The following is a 26,459-nucleotide window of genomic DNA, read 5'->3' as shown; positions in this document are numbered from 1 at the left end:
AACAGGCCTCTTGATTAAAATCCAGTAGGGTTATCATGGGCAAATATCTGTTTTGGGACCCAATCCCATCTGGGATCAGTTGGTTAAACTGCACTGTGGAGGTCATGCCTTCTCAATACAGAGCCCTTTTTGAAACTCTGCTATTGGAAATGGAGGCCTTGTGGCTTACTGGAAGGAAATTGCCCCAACTGATTATTTGAATATGTAATGCAGCGTTAGTATGCTGACAGATAAGGCTTGAAAGCGGTATGTTAATTTAATTACTTAAGGTGCGTGTATCAACAACAGCCGCTCCCTGCCTCCACACAGCTGTGATCATCATGCATTGTAGATGAGCTAATTATGAAGTGTAACACACGTTCTCACACAGGAGAATCACAAATAAATTAGTGCAGGGAAGAGCCAATATCGAAATGAAGCTTCATGGCATGAACTGCAGGGATATCAGATGTAGCCAGTACAACTCACAGCCTTGGCTGGGTGCTTCTTTCAACAGATGACTTCTGATTTTATGTAGGGGTTTTCCAGACGGCCATAAAATGCAGGATTTTGAAGGGTTCTGCATAAGCTCCCAAATCTGCCTTGCTCACAGTCCATAGATTTGTGTAGGCTTCATTGCTCCTTCCAAGTGCAATTTTACTCTCTTGCTATATGCTGAGTTAGGACCTCGCACACTTTTCATAGCACCACCTGCTGGCCAGCTCTTGAATTTCTGAGAACCCACCCACTGCTTTTGTGATGACTGGGGAAAGGGACATGTTCTCCCCATGCATACGAGCTTCTCATGCAGCCCTGTGGACGTCTTTTGAAATGTCTAGATGCTAGACTTTATGGACTTTGATTCCAGTCAAGAAGGGCTTTTCTTACATTTTTGTTTGATCGTTTGTTTTCACATTGATATCCTGCTTTTTCTTCAAGAAACCCAGAGCAGTTATGGTTATATTTATCCTCACAACAACCCTGTGAGGTAGGTTAGGCTGAGAGATACAGTTACCCAGTGAGCTTCATGGCTGAATGGGGATTTGAACTCTGGACTCGCCGGTCTTAGTCTAACTCTCTAACCACTACACCACACTGGCTCTAAATTGTCAGTGGCCTCACATTGTCAATATGCAGCTTGCCTTCCAAAGCTCTCAAGGAGAAGGACCCATTTCATCTTTCAGCATTCCATGCTGCCTTTTCAGTATCTCTGCACTGCGCCAGAATGCCCCGAACTACCAGTATGCTTTTTATTACTGCCTGGATTATCAGATTCACATCCATCCATCCATATGGAAAGCATTTCATGCGTTTGATGTGGTGATAGAGATCTTATTATTATTATTTGGGCAACCCGACATGCTCATGCCATGATGTCAGGCTGTGCTAAATGCAAAATTGTATCTGTCTTCATTTCAAACATGTTTGTGCACATGAGGCGAACAAATTCAGTAGCAAGTTGTTGTGGGAGTCCCCTCCTCCAGTGCTATGAATCTGTCACATTATTTTGGATGTCACAACTGTCAAGTGACGAATGACCACCTGTGAATCAGCATTCCCTGCAACAGGGATGTCCAGATTTTGTTGACTACAACTCCCATCACCCCTAGCTGCAGTGGCCTTTGGCTGGGGATGATGGGAGTTGTAGTCAACAATGTCTAGGCATCCTTGTTACAGGGCGCACCGGTGTGAACCAGCCTGCTGAAGGGTGGGAAGCAACAACTTGAGTGGGAAGCTTGACTTGACCCAAGGGTGTCTGTAACTGGGGCGGTCCTTCCATGAGGCGAGGTGAGATTGTTGCCTCAAGCAGCAGATTCCTGAGGTAGCCGTGGGGTGGCAAGATGCTTCCTGCTGCTCCCCACAGCCTCAAACGATAACAGATGGAGACACACACAGTGGGAGAGGCAGTATTTGGTGCCCTGCCTCTGCTCTGCAGAGATCTAGCCAGGCTTCCTCCAAGCGAGCAATGTGTCCGAGGCAACCTTGCCATGAGGGAGCCAGCTCAGGTGGTAGGTTTTGGGCACCATCGAGGCAACAGCGTAGCGAGGTCCGACTTATGGATTGGTGGTATAGAGGCATTGACAGCAGTCCACATCCAAAATTTATGGTGGGCTGTTGCCACCATGGCCACTTCCACCAAAGGCCTCCCCTGCCACTGCAAACCCAACTCCCCTGCTGCTGCTCAGCTGACACCTCTGCTGGCCTCCGCAACCCCACCACAACCCTGCGTTGCCATGGCTGACTTGCTTCCCTTTGCCAGCCACAACATGGTTTAATGACTTCAGGGCCCAGGGACTGTTGTCCTTGGGATAACAGGTGCCGGGCCGTGACATCATATTCCCCTCAGGAGATGGAGCTGCTCTGGGAAGAGCATCCAGGTTCCAAGTTCCCTCCCTGGCAGCATCTCCAAGATAGGGCTGAGAGAGAGATTCCTGCCTGCAACCTTGGAGAAGCTGCTGCCAGTCTGTGAAGACAATACTGAGCTAGATAGACCAATGGTCCGACTCAGTATATGGCAGCTTCCTATGATCCTGTGTCATGACAGTGTTTCCCTCCATAGAAGACAACTCTGAGTTTAAGGCAAGCCCCTTAAAAATAGATATTAAATGCAGGTAAAACCTGTATTTACTCAAATGGAACAGGACTCTGCAGGGGCCTAGGTAGAGGAGAGTGGCCTGTTTTCGCCCCTCTACCTGGCGACCCCTAAGAGTGAGGGAGATAATGAAGAAAATTGGGAGGGGTGAAGCTGGGGGGCCCTCAGGAGCTGGGGGGCCCGGGTTCTTTGCAACCACCTGCTCAAGTATAGCTACACCCCTGGGATTCTGAATTTAAGATGACCCCCTGATTTTTATGAATATAAATGCGAATACGTATATTTATTTCACGTATTTCAACAGAAATACATATTTCACGTATTTTATGTATTTCAACAGAAGCTCCCAAAGCGGATTACATAGATTAAAAAAAAAAGACAAACAGGATGGCTCCCTGTCCCCAAAGGGCTCACAATCTAAAAAAGAAACATAAGATAGACACCAGCAACAGCCACTGGAGGGATGCTGTGCTGGGGATGGAGAGGGCCAGTTGCTCTCTCCTTGCTAAATCAAAAGAATCACCACTTTTTAAAAGTGCCTCTTTGCTCTGCTTTGATGTTTTTAACATCAAAGAACTTGGAAAAAGACCTAGTCTTGGATTCAGGTAAATACGGAATATCGTGTGCTGTAGCTAGCAAAGGAAAGCAGGCCGGTTGCATAGACTGTGAAGTGAGTGGGTCTATGGAAGCCAGAGGTGGGAGGGAGGGAGGGAGGGAGTATGCACGGGGGGGGGTGTGCGTTCCTGCCGTGGCCCCCCTTCTGAGTCTCCCCTCTTCTTGATTGGTCCACTTTCTCTGCTGGGTGCTGCTGCACAGGAGTATGCGAGGGGGATTCACCCCTGCTAACTGGGCAAAGAGGCACCTTTTACCGTGGTGATTCTCTTTATTTAGCAGGGGGAGAGTAACTGGCCCTATCCACCCCCAGCATAGTACTTCCAGTGACTGTTGCTGGTGTCTATCTTGTGTTTTTTTTTTAGAATCTGAGCCCTTTGGGGAGAAGAATCCATCTTATTTGCTTGTTTTTTTCTCTGTGTAAACTGCCCTGAGCCATTTTGGAAGGGTGGTATAGAAATCAAAATAATAATAATAATGATGATGATGATGATGATGATGATGATGATGATGATGATGATGATGTAATTGGCACCCTGGGTGCAGTTCCAAAAGACCTTGAAGAGCACCTCAACACCATAGGGGCCACAGAAATCACCATCAGCCAATTACAAAAAGCAGCTTTACTGGGAACAGCCTATATTCTGTGAAGATATCTATAACAATTGACAATAAAATTCTGGCATCCCAGGTCCTTGGGAAGGACTCGATGTCTGGATAAAACAAACCAGTCAATAACACCTGTCTGACTGTGTAAACAAGAAATAACGTGTCACATTTGCCACTACAACACACCTCTGAGCATTTCTCTTGTCTGTGCACACATTCTGAGTCACAGTCCATGACATTTTGTGGCTTACATAGAGTGGGAGAAAATCCTCAGCACTGGGAATCTGACAGCACTATTGCAGAAGAAGGTGATATCCATTGGGGCAGACTGTGGGTAGTAGAAACAGTGGAGTCTGCTGAAGAAATGTTGAGAGGGTAGATGTGGGCATAGCACATTAGGAGGGTGAACAGATTTTATTTTTTTGAAAATTTCTTATGCACGATGCTGTAGTTTTTATTGTATTGTTCCTATTGTAGTTTCTATTGATGCTACTGATGTGATGAGATGTGTAGTTTTCTGTGTGGTTCTGTTGTAATGTGAGAGGCCGTTGGCTGTAATAGCAATAAAGTTGAAGTTGGAGTCTGCAGAAAACTCCTTTGGCAGGGGGAGAAGTGGAGATGCTTGATCAGGGTCTGGGGTCTTGATCGTGGTCTTGATCGGGGTAGCCAGGCTCACTTCACCTTTGTCATGATTATCAGTCTGCCGAACTACAACTCCCATCATCCCCAGCCACAGTAAATTGTAACTACAGTTCAGCAACACCTGGAGGACCAGCAGTTGGGAACTCCTGATCTAACACATAATTTCAACCCTCCTGAAGATCTGCCTGGACTACAGCTCCCATAATCCCTCACTATTGGCCACTGTGGCTGTGGGTGATGGGAGTTGTAGTCCAGAAACCGCAGGAGAGTCCAAGTCGTCCAACCCTGATCTAACATTATATAGCTTTTTCAATACTTGAATTTTTGAACTGCACAGAGGTTATTTTAGAACTGCACTTTAAAAACAAAACAAAACCCTGCACATTTGGTGTCTGGTTGCACATTTAAAAAGAGCCCTGCAGTGAATTACTTTTTCCTTCACATTTCAGGGCACAGACAGAAGCTTGAAGAGCAAGCAAAATCCTACCCCGATCGCTTTGGGGAGCTGGAAAGGCTGCGGCATTCCATGAGAGTCAACCCCACGACCCCCAACCCCCGAGGAGCCTTAAGCACGCCTGGGCACTTTGGGACGCAAGCGCAGAGTCAGATCCAAGGTAAGAGGGCGTGTTCGGTTTTGCCGCAGCAGGCCTCTCTGCAGATGGTTTGGGGTCAGGCTTGGATGAGCCACGTCGCTGGCGACGGAGACCTCAGCAAGCTGGCAGGCTGACTGGAGTCAACTGTCGCTGGCGTCATCTGGAACTTTCTGCAGAAAGAGTGCTCGCTCTGGACTGAGGCATGTGGCGAGCTGGGCTGCGTGTGACTCAGTCGTGGTGCAGGAGGGGTTGGCATGAGCATGTGCTCTTATTTACCAGAGTCAATCCCTTTGTTATTGCACCTGGTAAATCTCTGTCCCTGTTTTTGTCTCTTGCAGAGACGTGGAGGATTTTTTCCTTTCATTGTTAGTGTTTGATGTACACACATGTGTGCTCTAGTGCATTCACTTCCCTTCCATCTCCCCAAGCCTGCCTGTAGAGATATTATCATAATATACATCACAAAGAAAAATAGGGACATACTTGTAAGAGCCCTATTCGCATGCCAAGTAGCGACCCCCCAATTACAAGGAAACAGATTCAAGTTATACTCCCCTCTCTCTCTCCCTCCCTCTCTCTTTCTTTTCCTTCCTTCCTTCAGTATACTAATGCTCAGGGCGGCTTACAGCATTAATGACATATATGTGCAATTAAAAAAACAATGTAAAAATAATACAATTAAAACAAAGACCAAGCTAAAATCAGAGTTCAGCCAAAATTCCCAAAGCAGTTTACATCGACACCAGCAACAGCCACTGGAAGAATGTGGTGCCACTGTGTATGGGCATGGATAGGGCCAGTTGCTCTCCCTGTCCTAAATCTATGAGTATCACCACTTTGGAAGGTGGCTCTATTCTCAGTTAACAAGAGTCCTCACACTTTATTAAAGAAAGTCTGCCATTGTAGACAAACAGGACACTGGGAGAGCCCAGCAGGTTGACAGAAAGTGAAGATCCAGTGTGGTATTTGATTTGAAAGCAGGCCCGTGAGTTTTGCATTCTTCCTCTTCTTGGGGTGTTGTGCTCGGATCAGGCTGCCAAATCTCTCCCCTCCCCGTCCCTTTTCACCTCGAGGATTTAGTCTCTGAGCTAGAATAACTGAGCAACTCCAGACATTGAGTGGTCTATGAGAAACAGCTCACTTCTGCCTCCTCTGGGCTCCCTAAGGGGTCACGCAGTTCATAGATGCTCCTTTGAAGAGAAGAAGTGACATTTGCTGCAGGGAATGAACCGTAAAATCACCCGCCCCACCGCTAACCTTCTCAGAAACCCATTCCGGGGGCTCGTTTTTACAGCCAGATGAGATGCAACCCACAACCGGTTTGGGCCACTGGTCTGTTTTACATGATCCAGTTGGAAACAAGTGTTTAAAGTGTGGGAAAACAATGCTCCTTGGGATCGGTTGTGTTGCTTCTGCTCAAAAGAACAGGCCTCGGGAATGTAATCATATCGACACTTTAGGGTTGTTCACATGACTGCCGGCAGGATAGAAAAAGCACTGAGTCTTGTTAGGAGACTCGGGTGTGCTCCTGATCGGCACTCATATGCTTGCAAATGTTAAGGCAAGAGGGCAGAGTGATTGTGTGCAAGACGTGTCCGAGATGAGCACCTCCTATCTAGATTCTGTGCCCAGGATGTTACTGAGGTAAGAGGAACATAGGAAGCTGCCATATACCAAGTCAGACTAGCTCAGTATTGTCTACACAGATTGGCAGTGGCTTCTCCAAAGTGGCAGGCAGAAGGTCCCTCTCAATCCTATCTGGAGATGCCAGGGAGGGAACCTGGAACCTCAGATGTTCTTCCCAGAGTGGCCCCATCCCCTCAAGGGAATATCTTACAGCAGTTAACACATGTGGTCTCCCATTCAAATGCAAACCAGGGCAGAGCCTGCTTAGCAAAGGGAACAAGTCATGCTTGCAACCACAAAACAGGGCCTTCTCTGTTGCTGCCCCCAGACTTTGGAATGCTCTCCCAGTGGCCATTCGCTCCTCGGACTCCATCACAGCTTTTAGAAAGCTTGTTAAATCTTGGCTTTTTATCCAGGATTTTACTTGATTGTCCTATTGCTGCTTCTGTGTGTTTTTACCTGTGTTTAGTTTTTATGCTTGTATTTTATAGATTTTAAATTAGTTTTGTTTTATATTTTTAGCTTAATATTTTTATTGTCATTTTTATTATATGTTTTTTAACTTTTGTAAGCCTTGGGATTGTTTTTAATGAAAGGTGGTATATAAATTTAACAACAAACAAACAAACAAACAAATATAAAGACCAGGTCTCCTCCCCAAAACTTTCCTTTCCAGCTGATGTTTTGTGCACAATCCCTCTCCCCTCCTCCCACCTTAAAGTATACAAGTAAAGGTAAAAGTAAAGTGGTGTCCTCAAGTCGGTGTCGACTCCTGGCGACCACAGAGCCCTGTGGTGTCCTTTGGTAGAATACAGGAGGGGTTGGCCATTGCCTCCTCCCACGCAGTATGAGATGATGCCTTTCAGCACCTTCCTATATTGCTGCTGCCCGATAGAGGAGTTCCCCATAGTCTGGGAAACATACCAGCGGGGCTTGGAACCAGCAACCTCTTGCTCCCTAGGCAAGTCATTTCCCTGCTGTGCTATTAAGTTTGCAAGTACATGACCCAAAGTCAAGGGCGCGCACGGCTCTCCTACCCAGGCTGGGCTTTCCTCCTACCCTACCTTTCCCCGCCTCCTTCCCTCTTGTGACCAATCAGAGGGAAGCTGATGACATCAGGTGGTTTCCCTTCTCCTGGCAGCATGGAGCTTCCTGGGGAGGCTTCCCCAGTGCTCAGAGACTTCACACTTGCACTGCTCCTGGTGGCTGGGGGTGCCTGAACTTGCAAAGCCGACCAGAGACTCTGCTCGTCTGTCTCCAGTCGGGTAATGACCCTTCCAGGCTGCACACCACCCCGTCTGATTGTGTGTAAGAGTCCACTGCCTGTTAAGCGCAGCTGGGTCGGACAGCTTTTTCCTCTTACCTTGTTAAAGACCTGGGTAAAACTGCTGGGTTGGATGTAGCCCTGCAGCCCGACTGCTGCGCCTCTGACGGCCCCACAAAGGGGAGCACACACAGCTCCTGAACTTGGGCCGCTTGCGTCTCCGGCCCCCGTTTCCAGTCCTGTGGGCTAGCCTCCTATCTGGATAGACAGTTGTCGGGCAGGAGGGCAAAACAAGAGGCTTGCTTGCTACTAGAGCAGGAGAGGAAGATGGAAGGGCTCAGCGCACGGGGAGTGGGGCAAGAGCCAGTGTGGTGCAGTGAGTTCGAGTGTCGGACCAGGACTGGGGAGACCTGAGTTCAAATCCTCCCCGTCCAGCCATGAAACTCACTGGGTGACTCTGGGCTAGTTACACATCCCTCAGCCTAACCTCCTTCACAGGGCTGTTGTGAGGATAAACATAACCATGCACACCGCTCTGGGCTCCTTGGAGGAAATGTGGGATATAAATGTAAAAATAAAAATAAAATAATAAAATAAAATAAAATAAAGAGGTCCGATTGCTGCACGCTCGGAGGCTGGGAGCAGGGCCATGGATGTGCCCCCAGTGCCCCCTTGTGCTCATTCGTTCCTACCTACCCCGACGCCCCGACAGAGCTCTGGCAAAGTGGCTTCTGAAGTCTCCAAAGGGTCTCGCAAATGCTTAAAATAACCATTCCTTCATGACTAAAAACATCTGTTCCATTAGGCAGCAGCAACATGGTTTTCCAAAGGAAGCGAAGCGAGCACGAAAGGAAAGTGAATATTTCAGCGCTGTTGCAGGCTCCCTTTCTAAAGCAGGGCTGCTGCAATTCAGTCCTCCTGCAGATGTTGGCCTACAACTCCCTTCATCCCTGGCTGATTGGCCCCTGTGCCTGGGCATTATGGGAGCTGTAGTTCAAAAACAGCTGGTGGGCCAAAGTTGAGTTCCTGTTCGAAAGGAAGGGGCAAGCCAGGATGGTTCTCCAGCTTCTTTTCTCAGTGTGTGGGGCTTTGGTTTCCCTTATTCAGCTTTTGGGGATGTTCACAGGCTACTCCTGTGAAGTGGTACACCCAGGATAACAGGTCAGCCATGGTGCTCCCTGTAACAGAGATTCCCAAATGTTGTTGGCCTGCAACTCCCATCATCCCCAGCTGCAGTGGCCTTGGCTGGGGATGCTGGGAGTTGTAGTCAACAGCATCTGGGAATGCTGGTCAGCAGCTGGCGGTGCCTGGCCAAACCCAACCCTTTAAGGCCAGCCTGCTCAACTTCAGCCTTCCTGCAGATGTTGGCCTACAGCTCCCATAATCCCTGCCTATTGGCCACTGTGGCTGGGGGTTATGGGAATTGTAGTTCAAAAACAGCAGGGGGGGGCTAAGTTGAGCAGGCCGGCTTTAAGGGGTTCCACAAAGGCCGGCTCCAGGATTCGGGGCACCCAAAGGAGAAGTTTGCCTTTGGCACTCCCCACCTCCCAGCAAGAAAGGGAGCTTGGGAAGAGAGCTGGTCTTGTGGTAACGGTAAAGTGTGCCGTCGAGTCGGGGTCGACTCTGTGTTCACAGAGTCCTGTGGTTGTCTTTGGTAGAATACAGGAGGGGTTTGGCGCAGCGGGACCTCTTGACTAGCAAGCCCGAGGTTGCCGGTTCGAATCCCCACTGGTATGTTACTCAGACTATGGGAAACACCTTTATTGGGCAGCAGCGATATAGGAAGATGCTGAAAGGCATCACTGCATACTGCGTGGGAGGGAAGAGGCAATGGTCAACCCCTCCTGTATTCTACCAAAGACAACCACAGGGCTCTGTGGGCACCAGGAGTCGACACCGATTCGATGGCACTTTACCTTACCATTGCCTCCTCCCATGCAATATTCTGTGCCAGGAATGAGCCCATGCTAGTTTGCAGCCAGATGTTGTGGGCCAGGGGTGTAGCGAGATCCCCGGGGGCCCAGGGACAAAATTGTTGTAGGGGGCCTCTCTATCATGCGTGCCCCAAGCCACGCCCCCTGCGTTCGCCATCAGATGCAACAAAGATCTCCCCGCCTTTCAAGGGAGTCAGATCATTGGTCCAGCTCGCTCAGTATTGTCTGTGGTCTGGGGATGCTGCCCAGGATTGAAGGTGCCCCTGGGACCTTCTGCATGCAGAGCAGATGCTCTTCCCCTGAACCATGGCCCCGCCCCCTAAGTGGAATCTCTTGCAGCAGGCAGCACTCACAGGTTGTCACCCATCCAAATGCAAACCCGGGCTGCGTTTTGGAGGGCTGGGTATGTGCCAGCCGTGAGGATATGCAGCTCTCCTAGGCAGAGCCGATGCTTCCTGACATGAAGGAAAGGGGAGCTGGTCTGGTGGGAGCGAGCAAGAGCTGTCCGCTTTGCTAAGCAGGGGTTGCCTTGGTTTGCATTTGGATAGGTGACCACATGTGGGCCCTGTAAGATATTCCCCTAAGGGGAGGAGGCTGTAGCTCAGTGGAAGAGCATCTGATTTGCATGCAGAAGGTCCCAGGTTCACTCCCTGGCAACATCTCCAGGTAGGGCTGGGCGAAACTCCTGCCTGTTACCTTGGAGAGTCGCTGCCAATCAGTGCAGACAATACTGAGTTTGATGGATCAGTGGTCTGGCTCGGTATAAAGCAGCTTCCTCTCTCCCTTTGACACTGTCGGCTACTGTTCTCAGTTTTTAGCTTTTTAAATAACATTTAATTTAAAACCTTTTTTTTAAAAAAAGAAATTGAAGCAGTTCCCACGACCAGGAGAAGGGAGCCTAGCCCAGTTTTTCCTGCTCATGTGCTGCATGCTCCCCTAACACGGTTTTTTCGATTGTGAGTCGCCATGGTGTGGCTCCACGCCATGGCGACTCACGAGGAGACTCCCCACTGGGAGGCTTCAACAGTCCCCCGGCACGGAGGTCTCCCCAGAATGCCCCGTGCACTCGCGTGGGGCATGGTGGGACTTCCGGGGGCTGGGCAGTCTCCAATCCTCGCCACTCCTACCTGCTCCATGCCGGAGCTGGTGATCAGGAGGGTGGTCGATCCGGCCGCCCAGGGCTAGTCGCCCGATCTTCTGTTGGGAGAGCGGGCCAAACTGCTCGTGTGGAGAGCCTCGTTGTTCTTTTAAATGTGGTTTTAGCCTGGTCTTTTAACTTCACTTGTTTAACTTTATTAGCATTATTTCACATTGTATCTGTTCTGTTAATGTTGTGGGCTGCCCCAAGCAGTAGGGAACTAGAGGGAACACAGGATCATAGGAAGCTGCCGTATACTGAGTCAGGCCATTAGTCTATCTAGCTCAGTCTTGTCTACACAGACTGGCAGCGGCTTCTCCAAGGCTGCAGGCAGGAATCTCTCTCAGCCCTCTCTTGGAGATGCTGCCAGGGAGGGAACTTGGAACCTTCTGCTCTTCCCAGAGTGGCTCCATCCCCTAAGGGCTTAGTGTGCTCACACATCAAGTCTCCCATTCATATGCAACTAGGGCCAGACCCTGCTTAGCTAAGGGGACAAGTCATGCTTGCTACCACAAGACCAGTTCTCCTCTCTCAGGGGTGCAAATATTTCCAATGAATAAATAATACCTACTGAGCCAGACCCTTGGCCCATCTGGTCCAGTGTGGCCCGTTTTGACAGGTGGTGGCTCTCTGCGGTCGGAGGCAGAGGTTTCCCCCCCAGCCCTGCAGCCCCATCGGAGATTCTGGAGGCTGAACCCGGGGCCTCCTGGCTACAAAGCATCCATCCAAGTGACGGCCTGTCCTGCCTGGAGAAAACAGGCTTTCCTTGAGAATACAGCTTGCGTTGCGCCTTGGATTCCATTAAGTCAAGTCAAGACCTAGATTTTCTCCGAAGCTGGTATGAAAATAGCCGTGGCCTTTCATTGGAGTGGGTTGTTTAATCTGGAAAGGGGCTGTGAAGCTTGAGGAGCGGTTGATGTGTCGCTTGGCTCTGAAGGGGGGGCCCTTTCAGAAAGGCATTACCGACGACAATGAGAAACCGGAGCCAGTTGCATGATGGGACTCCCCTTTCCGTGCCACTGACGACCCCCAGGGCAGAGCGAGCGGGTCAGCCCCCAGAAGCCAGGATGTCCCACTGACCGAGACAATGACCTCTGGCTGAACATGCATTCCTGGCTTCCCAGGGCCCCGATCCACAGTGCCGCCATTTCCATTGATAGATCGGCTCAGATATTTGGAGTGTGCGGGCACTTGCTTTCCCCTCACAATGGTTAAATTCTTACCTCTAAATGGGCTTATTCAGTTAAGGCAGCAGCTGGTGCGATTTTGAGAAGAAAATAAACATTTCCTTCAAATATTTTGATTGGCAGCCCGACAAGCAAAATACTCGCCCTCCGAATTGCCAGGGCCCTCGGAAAGCAATCCAGGAGCCGGCCAGATCTAGAAACACAAGTTGGGCTGTAGTGATTTTCTTTTTCTTTTTCTTTTTTCAGAGACGAAGCCATCAAAATCTGTAGGGTTTTGGAATTATTTTTAACTGGCAGACTCCTCGTGTGGTTTGAGTGGGGGTGGCGGTGCGGGGGAAGCATTGTCAGCTCAGCAGACAGAAAAAGGGACGGGGTTGGGGGGGGAAGCAGCGGAACTGCAGTTCCCCTTTTTCTCCCAACCAGCCCTGCCGTGAAGCTCAGTAAAGTGCTGGCCTCAGGCAGCAGATCTGAAGCACAATGGGAGATTAGCTAATTGGAGATATTTGGGGACTTCCTATGTTGGAATGAGAGACCCATCAGAACTTGGGGAAAGTGCATAGGAACATAGGGAGCTGCCATATACTGAGTCAGACCATTGGTCAATCTAGCTCAGTATTGTCTTCACAGACTGGCAGCGGCTTCTCCAAGGTTGCAGGCAGGAGTCTCTCTCAGCCCTCTCTTGGAGATGCTGCCAGGGAGGGAACTTGAAAGTTTTTGCTCTTCCCAGAGCAGCTCCATCCCCTGAGGGGAATATCTTCCAATGCTCAGACTTCTAGTCTCCCTTTCATGTGCAACCAGGGCAGACCCTGCTTAGCTAAGGGGACAAGTCATGCTTGCGACCACAAGACCAGCTCTCCTCTCCAGGTAAAAGGAGGGGATGAGTTATGTCTTTGTGCCCATGAAGAAACAGGAGAGGGAAGCAGTGGTGAGTTTGCTGAAGTTTGAACTCATCTTCAAGGGGGCAGAGAGATCAGAAACTCTCTGGGGTCACAAAATGTTGCTGCCTTACAGAAGTGTCTGCTATTTGCCCCCATGATCTGCCCTCTGCTTGTCAATAAGACAGCTATTATGCAATGCCATTAAGTCTACAGTGCTTTCTCACCCTAAGGAAACCAAGCCCAGTAATGCTATCCCTGAGATTTCCCAGGACTCGGGGGGGGGGGGGGAGGGAGTGTCCAACAACCATATCCATCACACCTACTTTTAAAAAGTCATCTTGTGCCTTTTATTATATTTACCTGCATACAAGACTAGGGGGGTTTTCCTCCATTTTTTTTAATATTAGAAATCAGGCAGTCGACTTAAATTCAGAGTCGTGTTCCATATGAGTAAGTGCAGGTATACCCTGTATTTAAGCTCTACTTTTTAATGGAGTCATCTGAAATTCAGAGTCATCTTTGATTTGGGTAAATGCGGTACTTGTTCTGCCAAAGATCTGAGGTTCTAAGATGAATTTTTGGTGTGCTCAGGTGATGAACAGAGAATGCAATGTAAACCATTCACTGTAATAGCATCATTGCAACAAAGCCACCTGGGTTCGTGTGCACTCTTGGTGGCCAGGAATGGGAGGAGATTTAGATTTTCAGTCTCAGGTGTGAACATTTCTTGGGTCACCTCTGCGGAATCTGGTATGCTATGCAGGGGCTAGTTTATACAATCAGCAGAAACAAGTGACAAAACTGTTCCTGGATTGTACCCATGTGGGCTGCAGGGTGGGTTGCAAGTTTAATTGCTTCCTCACTTCAAAAGAAAAAATCTAATACACAGTAAAACTGAGGCTAGTTCACACAGTCAGAAATTGGTTAGTTTGGGTACTGTATGTGCTCCCATTTTGTGACTGTGTGAGAGTGGAAAAAACAGGTAGAAGGCATGAACAGTGACTGTCTGCTAAGTGTCAGCTGGGTAGGAAGGCCCCATCCTACCCAGCTCTTTAACTGAGGTGGAGGAAACACTCTCCTACCCAGCTGACGCTTAGCAGATGATCACTGCCTGTGCCATCTACCTTGGTTTTCACTTGCACACAAACACAAAACGGGTGTGCACAGTTCCCAAACCTGGGTAGGACACTTGTCCTACCCAATTTCTGATCATGTGAACTAATCTCTAGAGTGTCAAGGAAAAGACATAGGAGGCTGCCATATACTGAGTCAGACCACTGGTGCATCTAGCTCAGTACTGCCTGCACAGACCGGCAGCGGCTTCTCCAAGGTTGCAGGCAGGGGTCTCTCCCAGCCGTATTTTGGAGATTCCAGGGAGGGAACTTGGAACCTTCTGCATGCAAGCAGGCAGGTGCTCTTCCCCAAGCAGCCCCATCCCCTAAGGGGAATATCTTACAGTGCTCACACATGTCTCCCATTCAAATATAAACCAGGGCAGACCCTGCTTAGCAAAGGAGACAATTCATGCTTGCCACCATAAGACCCACTCTCCTCCCAGACAAGGCTGGATCCTTCTTCCTGCCATTCTAGATTTCTGCTTCCCCCCACCACACCCGTCATTGTGTTTTTAATCTATGGGAGCATTTAAATATGCAGCCCTGCCCTCCTCCTGAATTATTACAGGATTTTGCCATGTAATTGTCTAAACTGGCTAGGTTTGCTTGTGGCACCTGCTCTATTCTCTACTGGAGTGTCCCTCAAGTGCTTGATTCATGTGTCTGGTTCAAACCGTGCAGGGAAATCACAGAGTGCTTTCCTCCCAGACTTGCACCACCTCGTCAACTGTGTCTTTATCATCACAAGGCAGCAATATTAAATATGCTAAGTGCTGTACAATAGAAATTAAAATAGGCCAGTCCCTACCCGCAAAATCTAATTAACGGAAGAACAAAAGCTACAGGTACATTATGCATGGCTTATGACCTAAAAGAATGAACGCCCGGCATGTTTGGAGCAGAGCTCTTCGGGCAGAATCTATCCAGTGGTGTGGTACGTGCTCAAGTTAAATGGCTGTTTTCACAGCAGTCCTTCAGGAAAAGCAGATGTGGGGCTGCACTGCCGGGACCCACACATGCACTGAATGGCTAAGGATTACATAGAAGGCTGCCTTCTACTAAGTCAGACCTTGGCCAATCTAGCTGACACTGACTGGCAGCCGTGTCTACACTGACTGGCAGCAGCTCTCCGGAGTTTCAAGTAGGAATCTCTCCCAGCCCTACCTGGGAGTTATTCGCACTTGGCTTCAGGCTTCGGGGTAAACGTTGAGCGAAGCCACTTCGAAGTACATTGAGGAAGCAGCCCTTCCCCTCTGCTCTCAGTTTTGTTTTGAAACAAGTCCACATGGCATGCTCCATGTTTTCCTTCTAGCCAATGGGGCAGTGGGGGGGGGGGAGAGCTGCTACAGAGAAAGATCTGCATTTCTGAAGAGCGCATGCCTCTTATCATGCTAATGATTATCTTATCATGCTAATGAAGAGCCAGCGTGGTGTAGTGGTTAGAGTGCTGGACTAGAACCGGGGAGACCTGAGTTCAAATCCCCATTCAGCCATGATATGAGCTGGGCGACTCTGGGCCAGTCACTTCTCTCTCAGCTTAATCTACTTCACAGGGTTGTTGTGAGGAGGAACTTAAGTATGTAGTACACTGCTCTGGGCTGCTTGGAGGAAGAGCGGGATATAAAATGTAAATAAATAAATACATAATAAATAAATAAATAAATGATTCTAGGTCAGTGCCTCTCCCATTTCAGAAAAAGTAGCTTAAAAACCAGCATTTAAACAACCCAGCTATATGTCAAGATAAGCTAGAATTCGCATCACAAAGCCCGGTTTGTGTGTGGAGTGGGTCCAAAAATCTCAGAGGGACCTGGAGGGAAGTTTGGCTGCTGTGTGAACGCACACACTCTCTTCTGAAGGAGATTCGGGGCAGAAGCCCTGTGTGTAAAGCCTCCTGGAGATGCCACCAGGGATTGAACCTGGGACCTTCTGCATGCAAAGCAGATGCTCTACCACTGAGTGACGGCCCCATCTTCTGCAGTAGCCAAGTAACATCTACCTAGTTCCCCCAACCAAACAACTTGCTAAGTTTTCAAACAGGCCAAAGACTGATGTAATAGGATTCATATCGGCAGCAAAGCCATCACAGGTCCTGCCTCCCAGAGTTGATCATTCACTCACTGAGTCCTTGGCAGATGGTGTTTTCCAGCACCTTGACAGTGGCTCATGTCCCACTGATTCTTGAATGCATTTGTAAACCGCCCGGAGCCTTTCTGGAAGGGCGGTATAAAAATTGAGCAAATAAATAAATAATAATAATAAATAAGACTTGCTTGATGGGGTCAGACAAAAGGTCCATCTAGTCCAGAGTTTTGATTCTAGCCGTGACCAGCTCAAGCCCACAGAAAGCTCCAATGTGGGGATGGTGGGTGGGAAGCATCCAGACTGAGTTGGCCATTCATGCTGGCACCCCAAAGTTCTGCTGCTTGAGGTGACCACCTCACCTCAGCCCGTGGGAAGTCTCACAGGTTCCATCTTCCCCACTCTCTCAGCCAGTGCACACCATCTCAAATTGGGTAGGACAAGCATCCTACCCAGCTTCAGGAGCTGTGTGCACTCCCAGTTTTCAGCCGTGTGTTAGCAAAAACCTAGGTAGGAGGAGGGGAGAGTGGTGGTCTGTGAGAGAAGAGCCAGGTAGGACGCCTTTCTGTCCACCCTCGAAGAAATGCTGGGCACAAGTGCTGGCTAGGACAGAAGCATCGTACCCAACTTCTGGGTCAGAGACAATACACAACCGGAAGCTCACACAGCTCCCAAGCTGGTAGGACATTTGTTCTATCCAATTTATGATTGTGTGAACTGGCTGGTTGTCCCCAAATTGTGCCCCAGACAAGAGCTTGTGCCACTTTTTAACCCTATAAAATCGATGGTTCATGAGGACTAGGGCTTTGCTTCTTTTTAAAAAATGGATTGGGGGCTCTATTCCAAGTCCTAAAGACCATGGACAATATCCAGCCTAAATCCGTCATGACTAACTTGTCTCATTGAATCCCATGTTAGTCATGACAAATGTAGTCTCTAGATCTTGCTCCAAGGATCGTTTTTTTAAACTCTTGATATAGAAAACCTTTCTTTAGCAGCAACAGCTCCTGGATCTGCTGTGTGCCCCTATTTTCAGGCAGCAGCAGCGGATTCTATAAACTAGAGGTCTACTGATGGTATTTTGCGTAGCTCCCCCCACCTTTTCTGTTTTGTTTTGTTTTGTTTTGCAAGCCGTCAGTAATTAACACGTTTACACTGTTGCTTTTATATTAGCACAGGGTGGCAATTGCCAGGAGTTGCAAGCACAGACTCGTAAAATCTGGCCTCTCCAAAAACTTTGGGAGAGGGTTGGAGAGGAAAAGAAAAGGGAAATGTGCCCTGAGCACTTAGCTTTTCATTTGAATTTGCTTTTTATGGAATATTATTTATGGCCACATGAAACATAATGAAGGAACTTAAACCCTTCCCTTGCTCTGCTCAAGCCGCTGAGTGGTTTGTGGCGCCTACCTGCCATTTATTTCGAGATATTCATCTTTGTGAGTTCTCACAGCCAGCATCGCCTTGGAGGAGGAGGAGGAGGAGGATGGCATGGGCAAAAGCACAGGCACGATCCAAAGAGAACACGAAGCAGCTCAAAATTGTAAGGCAGGGTTTGGAAAGTGGTAAGGGGAACAAAGCTGATCTCAAACAGAAATCGTGAGGAGCAGCACCCAAAGGCCAGAAGAAGCAGGAACAAGACCTCAGCATCTAGGAGTCGGCATTGAAAGGCAGTTCCTTTAAAGCAGGCTGCTCAACTTCGGCCCTCCTGCAGATGTTGGCCTACAATTCCCATAATCTCTGGCTCTTGGCTGCTGTGGCTGAGAATTATGGGAGTTGTAGTCCAAAAACAGCTGGGGGGCCTAAGTTGAGCAGGCCTGCTGTAAAGGCACAACCCAAACCTGGGCCCGGCAAGCATCCTACCCACCTTTGCAGCTGTGTGCGCTCCAGATGTTTTGATCACAAATGAGCAATCTAGCACCAACCAAAGGGGTGACCTTTCCACACAGCACGTCATGTATGGCGTTCTCTGCCACAGGATGTGGAGATGGCCACCAGCTTGGATGGCTTTCAAAGGGGCTCGGGCAAATTCATGGAGGACAGGCCTATCAATGGCTGCTGGTCTGAGGGCTATAGGCCACCACCAGCCTCAGAGGCACAATGCCTCTCAATACCAGTTGCAGGGGAGCAACAGCAGGAGAGATGGCATGTGCATACCTCTTACCTGTGGGCTCCCCAGCGGCATCTGGTGGGCCACTGTGTGTCACCCCCCTCTCTTCCTACCTACTTGTTTAAGGACATAAGAACAACCCTGCCGGATCAGGCCCAAGGCCTCTCCAGTCCGGCATCCTGTTTCACACAGGATCACAGTGGCTCATTTTCTGATACTGGCAGTGCAGGGTGGGTGGTTAGGGCATGTGTGCTAGTGCTGGGTGGGCAACACTGGCAGGTGTTTGTTGCCTGGCTGCAAACAAACTTCCTACGCCCCTGGAGTGATCGGGTGTGAGGCAGCAGCTGGGTAGGATGGGGCCGTCCTACCCAGCTGTGGTACCCAACATTTTAAGCAGGTCAGAGGAAAAGCCAGCCAGCTAATGGCACAGCAGGGAGGCAACCTGCCTAGAGAGCAGGAGGCTGCTGGTTCGAATCCCCACTGGTGTGTTTCCCAGTCTATGGGAAACACCTATATTGGGCAGCAGCAATATAGGAAGATGCTAAGAGGCAGGGGCGTAGCCACCATTGGGTGACCGGGTTCAAAGAACCTGGGCCACCGCCCCTCAGGGACCTCGCTGCCCCGTCACGCCCCCCCCCCCCCCCACGTCTGACATCAGATGTAGGGGGCAGGGAGAACGGGGCCACGGTGGCGGCTGGACATGGGCCGCCGCTGGTCTGCTACTGCCCGCTACTGCTTAGAGGCATCATCTCATACTGCGTGGGAGATGGCAATGGTCAACCCCTCCTGTATTCTGCCAAAGAAAACCACAGGGCTCTGTGGGTGCCAGGAGTCGACACCAATTCAGCAGCACAACCAGAAGGAAAAGCCACCCTGCCTGCCCTCCTCTCTCATACACAGTCACTCCCCCCACCCCCTGCCAAGTTTTTTGCTAGCCCGCAATTGGAAATCAGAAGCGCACACAGCTTCTGAAGCTGGCCCAGATGCTTGTCCTGCCCAGTCAACGGTCATGTGGACTGCCTTCTATTCTGACGTGGGATGAGGCCAGCCAAAACGGTGTGCTGGAAAAACGTCCTGGTTCCAAAATCCTCCCACTGACTACTTCTAGCTGGTTCCGTCAGGGTAAGGTAAAGACTGTTCTGCCCCTAAGGAAAATAATTGTCGAAACGTGTTGGGCATATCACATATTATAAAAAATGTTTCTCCCTGAGCATATCGGAGGGCTTGCCTCTCCTTTTTGTTTGTTTGTTTAACTAAGGGCCCAGCTCGATGTGACGCAGAAGAGTAGTGATTCTATCTCCTGAAATATTTCCCTTTGCTTAAAAACAGCCTTTAGGCAGGGGTGATTTGGAACAGAGCTGTGGCACTGAGAGGGGGATTAACCCTTTCCCCTTCCTGTGCCACTTATTCTGGGACTTCTCAGGCTTCATCCCCCAGATGTTGCTGGGCTACAGTGCCTATCATCCCTGCCACAATCCCACTGTGGCAAGGGGTGATGGGAGTTGTAGTCCAGTGACGTCTAGAGACCCAAGTTTGAGACCCCCTGAATTACCTGATCTAAATCCCTCCCCAAAGCTCTTTGCCATGGTGGGGTAGAGGAGACAGATACAACGGACACCTGGCTTCTTTCCTGCCACAGCCAGAGCTTTCACAGATGGCCGTTGATCTCGCCTTCTTTTCAGCTCCCACAGTACTTCCTGCTGGGTTCTTGTGCAGGATCCAGGCGTGGGCTTCTGAAGAATCGTATTCTCCTTGCTTGCGAGGTTTTTCTCTGTGGTCAGATGCTGAGCACTTCTTTTGCGTTATTTGTACAGCACCCCCTGTTGGCCAGCCCTAACTTTACTGTCTCTTTTCATGTCTACTACTTTCAAGTCGTCATGAAAAGAAATGGAAAGAAAGTGCTGTCCCGCAGGGAGTTTTTCACACAGGGGCTTTTAAAGCCCTTTAACTTGCATCTCTTCCGCAATGGAGCGGGTGCATTCACATAGCGGCCAGATCTACCCCAAAGTCACTGTGAGTTAACAGCGGGGAGCAGTTCACACACAATTCAGGCTTTTCACTATGCGTTATTGTGTAGCCTGATTTATATCCGGGGTTAAAAAAAATCCACTATTTGCATCGGGTTTGTGGGACAACTTCAAGTTCGCAGTAAAGCCTCCCAGTAAGCTCCCAGTAAAGCCTGCCGTGTGTAAACGTCCCAGGTGGGGCTGTAAAAATAACACCAAGGAGGTGCTCAGCATCTGGCTTCAGAGCCAAAACTCACAAGCAGGGAGAATGAGATCCTTCAGAAGCCCATGCACGAGGCGTGGATCCTGCACGAGAACCCAGTGGGAAGTACGCGTGTGCGGGAGCTGGGGAAAGGGTTAAGTGCAGAAAAGCACTGCTATCTAGCAAAGCCCCTAATAGCAGCTTTGGTCAGCAGGATGGAATGGCACAGGGAGAGGGATTAAGTGCCTTCCACTAGGGCCATGGCCCCAATCCAAGGCCCGCCGCCGCTGCCACCGCAGGGCTGCCTTTACTCAAAGAAACATCAGGCATTCTGATCATGAATCGCCTGCATCATATTTAGTAAGCTTAATGGCCACCTTTTAGAAAACATAAACTTCTTCCTGTTTATTTGTGTCCTATTTTATCCATGATATTTCTTTGCTGTGCACCTACTCCCAAGTACCCAGAGCAAGGTACACTATTAAAATGCCCCAAACACAATCAGTAAAACCATCTCAAGTGAATAAGCCCCTGCTAATGGGGCTAAGAGGCATCTTTTAAAGTGGTGGCACTATGATATTTAGCAGGGGGAGAACAACAACGGTCCCAATCCAGCCTCAGCACAGCATCCTTCCAGTGGTTGTTGCTGATGTCTTCCTTTTGTTAGCCTACTTTCCTTAAGGAAAGTAAGCTTATGAGATCACCTGGCTGTGTGTGTGTGTGTGTGTGTGGCCATGTTTGTGTTGTATGTCCCTATCAACTTCACAATGCCTTGACCAATATGAACCAAACTGAGTAAAGTTGTAGGGACACATAGGCTCAACGGCATAGTTTATGATGATGTCATCCACCCCTGTTCAAGATGGTGGGCGCATAAACATTTGAGGTGCAAGTGGGCTAACTTGTAAACCACATAACTGATTTGAACCAAATTTGCTACATAGGAACACCTCAGTGGCGTAGTTTGTGATTATGTCATCCACTCCAGTTCAAGATGGCATTTGAGGAGCAAGTGGGCTAACTTGTGCACCTTCTAACCGATTTGGACCAAATCTGGCACAGTTGTAGTGAGTGGCACATAGGGACAACTCAATCGCATAATCTGTGATGATGTCGTCCACCCAGTTCAAGATGGCGGATGCGTAAACGTTTGAGGCGCAAGTGGGCTAACTTGTGGACCGTCTAACCACTTTCAACCAAATTTGGTTCAGTTGCAGTGAGTGACATATAGGGACTCCTCAACAGCATAGTTTGTGATGATGTCATCCACCATGTTCAGATGGCGGATATGTGACCATTTGAGGCATAACTGAGCTAATTTATGAACTACCTAACCGATTTGAACCAAATTTGCTTCAGATGTAGGGGCACATACAGACATCAGAAGGGCGTAGTTTGTAATGATGCCATGCAACTTATGGACCATCTAACTGATTTCAATCAAAGTTGGTACAGTTGAGTGACACACAGGGACACCTCAATGGCATTGTTTGTGATGATGTCATCCACCCCAGTTCAAGATGGTGGCCTTGTGAATGTGGGCTAACTTGTGGGCTGAAGTGGGCTAACTTGTGAGGATGGTAATTATCAATTAAGATTATAGTGAAAGGAAAGTAGGCAGATTTGTTCTTACCAGAACAATTTGTTTTTGTTTAGATTGTGAGCTGTTTGGGGACAGGGAACTATCTTTTCATTTTATTCCACTATGTAAACCACTTCCAGAACTTCTCTGTGTCGAAAAGTTTAATAACAACAACAACAACAACAGTAAGAAACAACAGCACAGTACTAATACTAATACCCTCTTGCCCCTCCCAGACGCCCAAGTTTTTGATTGTGTGAATGAGCTTGTAGTTATTTTAGAGGGGGGCAGCCCAACCTACCTCATTATTTTGACCATGTTACATTTCCCCCCTGGAATGATGCTTAACCCCCTCAAATGAGCCAGTCCCGGAAGCTCTGCTGACTTCTTGAGACCACTGGCCAGCTTCCATTAGCATCCATTATTAAGTGAACTTGATCTATTTCACCACTTGTTCAGCTCCATCAGCAGGCCACCGGACACAAGAGTGGCCAACTGGAGAAGCGGCCATATTGGGCCAGCCCCACTTTCCTCAATGAAATATTGCCAGCCAGAAAAATCACATTTCCTCAATTAAAAAAAAAAAAAAGCCCTCAGAGTTTAAAAAAAGAAAGAAAGAAACAGTACTAGCACGATTTACAGTAAGTGTGTTTTCCACTGTGTGTTTATCAGCTCTGTCCCTTGGACCTATCAGCACAAACAGACCACCCACATGAAGGCCTCAGAAGACCTGGAATAGACCCCAGTTCCCCTCCCTGTCCCTGTGTTTGTGTGCGCGTTTGTATGCCGAAGCAGACGGGTTGACTAGTTTGGGGACTCACTGTCAAAGGGCTGCACTGTCTATTTACTACACAATCTTGGAGAACAGCTAAACAATTTTATTTCTGTGTTTATAATCATGCTGGAAGAAAGCTGGAGTAGAAGTGTATTGCTGCACACACACACACACACGAATTTAGGGCAGCAAACTTGACTGGCCTAAGATAACATCATAAATTTGGGGTTAAATTTGGACAGGGGTTATGTTTTTATGAACAGGCAGATCGTGACACTCATTGCTGATAACATCCCTATAAATGGCAACTTTATATATACACATATTTATACCCTGCCTTTCTGTCCTCCTAAGGAAACCCTCAAAGCAGCTGACAATAATCATAAAAACAGAACCAAGAAAAAATGTAACAGCAATAATCTATCAAGACGGAACAGCAAATTCTTTAGGAACACCCTACTGGAAAAGTGTACTGGAATGCTGTTTTTAACTGGCACCCAGAGGCACAGAGAGAGGAAGCCAGTGGGACCTCCTGACACAGGAGGTTCCACACCCTGTGAGAAAGCCCTATCCTGCTGCATACCCACTGGCTACACCCCCAATGGCTGTGGGATGTGAAGCAGAGAGAACACCTCTGAAGGCACACTTCCAGTACACCACTGTGCATCTGGAGCTGCAGTGGATTATAGGTTTCTATCACCTCAACAAGTTATTTCCCTCACCACTCTTTTGTCATTATGTGTGCCGGTATACCAGGGACAAATCTATGCCTCCCTTGTATATGTTTGTCGACATGTATCAAAACCTTGTATGGAGTTTATCAAAGAGTCCAACTGTCTCTATTTACCTAGGATAGTCCTTATTTTCTGGAATTTGCCCTGATCAATCACGAGGGTTGTTCTTACGACCACAGGGGGGTGGGTTTACCCTGGAATCTATGGTTGGGGCACCAGGAGTCCCAGCCCAGCTATGGCTTCATGGCGTCCCCCAAAAGAATCCTTTCAGTTGTCAATTTGAGCCCTTTGGGGACAGGGAGCCATCTCCATTTATTATTTCTCTGTGTAAACTGCCCTGAGCCATTTTTGGAAGGGCGGTATAGAAATCGAATTTCTTGGGAAGGACTCAATGTCTGGATAAAACAAACCAGTCAATAACACCTGTCTGACTGTGTAAACAAGAAATAATAATAATAAACAATGAAACTTTTTAGTTTAGAAAAAAGGCAACTGCAGGGAGACATGATAGAGGTCTATAAAATCATGCATGGTGTGGAAAAAGTGGATAGAGAGAAATTCTTTTCCCTCTCACATAATACTAGAACCAGGGGTCATCCCATGAAATTGATTGCCAGGAAATCTAGGACGAACAAACGGAAGTTCTTTTTCATACAATGCATAATCAACTTGTAGAATTCTCTGCCATGAGATGTGGTGACAGCCAACAACCTGGATAGCTTTAAGAAGGGTTTGGATAACTTCATGGAGGAGAGGTCTATCGACGGCTACTAGTCGGAGGGCTACAGGCCACCTCCAGCCTCAAAGGCAGGATGCCTCTGAGTACCCGTTGGGGGGGAGTAACAGCAGGAGAGAGGGCATGCCCTCAACTCCTGCCTGTGACTTCCAGCAGCATCTGGTGGGTCACTGTGTGAAACAGGATGCTGGGCTAGATGGGCTTCCTTGGGCCTGATCCAGCAGGGTTGTTCTTATGTTCTTATGAAAGCATACAAGCTTCGATGAAGCAGAACATTCTGTTTTCATCCTCTCTTTTGCTATGGGCTATGTATATTCTTTTCCCTTGTTTATTGCAATTGTTAATGATAATGAAATAAATGGCAATCGTTACCATTCTTTTATTAGCTACACATGAAATTAGCTGAGCTAAATGCTACCAGAGGAAGCGAAGAATTCCAAACACAGTAACCTTCCATCTTTCTGTCTCCTTTTCCAAAACTAGGTACCTCTGAACTGAGCCCATTCTCTGACCCACGGCAGTTTGACCGGTCCTTTTCTGGATTAACTGGCCTCACGGAGACCAGGTTTTCGGACCCTCGGATGCATTACCCTGGTGCGATGTCGGCCTTCCCATACACAGCCACACCGTCTGCCACTGGAATCGGCAGCATTAGCATGACCAGCATGCCCACCACGACTCGGTTCCACCATACCTACCTTCCCCCGCCATACCCCAGCTCCACCCAAAACCAGAGTGGACCATTCCAGACCAACCCTTCCCCTTACCACTTGTACTATGGTACGTCGTCCGGGTCGTACCAGTTCTCCATGGTGGCGGGGGGAGAGCGTTCGCCCACGAGGATGCTTCCCTCTTGCCCAAGCGCATCAGCGGGTAACAACTTGATTAACCCCAACCTTGCCAATCAGAACGATGGTGTGGAGGCAGATGGTAGCCATAGTAACTCGCCGACAGCCATGACAACTACCGGGAGGATGGATGAGGCTGTCTGGAGACCCTATTGAATCCAGGCACCTTTTACTTTAACTGATTATCCAGCAGTGTGCTATGATAGTTGATCATCACAAGGAGCCACTGGCCAACCCCTCCCCCTCAACACCCCACTTCCCAATACACATCACAAAGTGAGATTGCTCTTGTACAATTATAGGTAATCCAGTTAATTAAGCAAAGACAGGCTGAAGCTGACCTGAAGTTTGTATACATTTCAAAACCAAATTCTTATCGCTCCTTAAGGTTCCCCTTGACCCATGTCCACTGTGTTCAGAATGTACATAGGAATGTATAGGATGGAAATGCTTTACTCCTGTTTGGCAATACAGCCAAGTATGAAAAGCCCCAATCGGTCACCTCAAGGATAATGAAATGTTTCAGAAAGAATGAACAGCTGACCAAGTGTTTAGCCCTCTGATGCTGGTGAGAGAGATCTGTGAAGCAAAGACAAAAATGAAGCCACAGAACCATTGGTATTCTGCACCATTCTGCTTCTGCTATACTGTGGCGGCTGCACCAGAAGGCAATGCGAGAAGATAGCTTCTGGCAGCAGATTTTGGGGTGTCGTTAAAGGCAGTGGAGGGAGCAAGCGGATCTGACTCACGCAGGGAATGATAAACCAGGCTAGTTCTCACCCATTTTGTGCTCGTAAACAGCAAGGTAGGGGGGAAGTGAGGGAAATGATCATCCGTGATGCGCCCACTGAGTAGGAGGATTCCATCCTACCCAACAACCATTTAATGAGGTAGGAGAAAACCCGTTCAATAAGTTAGGAGGAAACCCTCCGGCCCAATGGGAACCTCTCGGATGATCACTTCACCCAACTCGTACCTTACTTTCTACAAGTTTACAGTCACAGAAAGGGAGCACACACAGCTCCCCAACATGGGTGAAGCTGCTTAGCCTACCCAAATCATGGTTGTGTGAACTAGCCTACTGGGAAGGTCTTCTACACAGCTCCACTCAAACGCTATTCATTTCAAGGGGGGTTGTGCAGAAGCACTCCCTGTCTCAGGTTCAGTAGTGTGTGGGAAAGCCCTTTTGGATCCTCTGCCTCAGGCCCTGCAATGTC

The 26,459-nt window shown here is 48.6% G+C and overlaps 1 protein-coding gene across 1 annotated transcript in view; it reads left to right on the top strand.

Annotated features, from left to right (window-relative positions):
• RUNX3 (RUNX family transcription factor 3) overlaps nucleotides 1–25,398 on the top strand; it is an 88,191-nt gene extending 62,793 nt beyond the window's left edge. The window contains exons 4-5 of the mRNA XM_053268111.1: nucleotides 4,885–5,049; nucleotides 24,878–25,398. Of these exons, the coding sequence (XP_053124086.1) occupies nucleotides 4,885–5,049; nucleotides 24,878–25,398 (686 nt within the window). The remainder of the gene's footprint in view (nucleotides 1–4,884; nucleotides 5,050–24,877) is intronic.
• The last annotated feature ends 1,061 nt before the right edge of the window (nucleotides 25,399–26,459 follow it).

This window comes from Hemicordylus capensis, chromosome 7 (genome assembly GCF_027244095.1).
Source record: "Hemicordylus capensis ecotype Gifberg chromosome 7, rHemCap1.1.pri, whole genome shotgun sequence".
Classification (NCBI taxonomy): domain Eukaryota; kingdom Metazoa; phylum Chordata; class Lepidosauria; order Squamata; family Cordylidae; genus Hemicordylus; species Hemicordylus capensis.
Note: the sequence above shows the minus strand (reverse complement) of the source record. Positions and strands in the feature narration are given on the sequence as shown.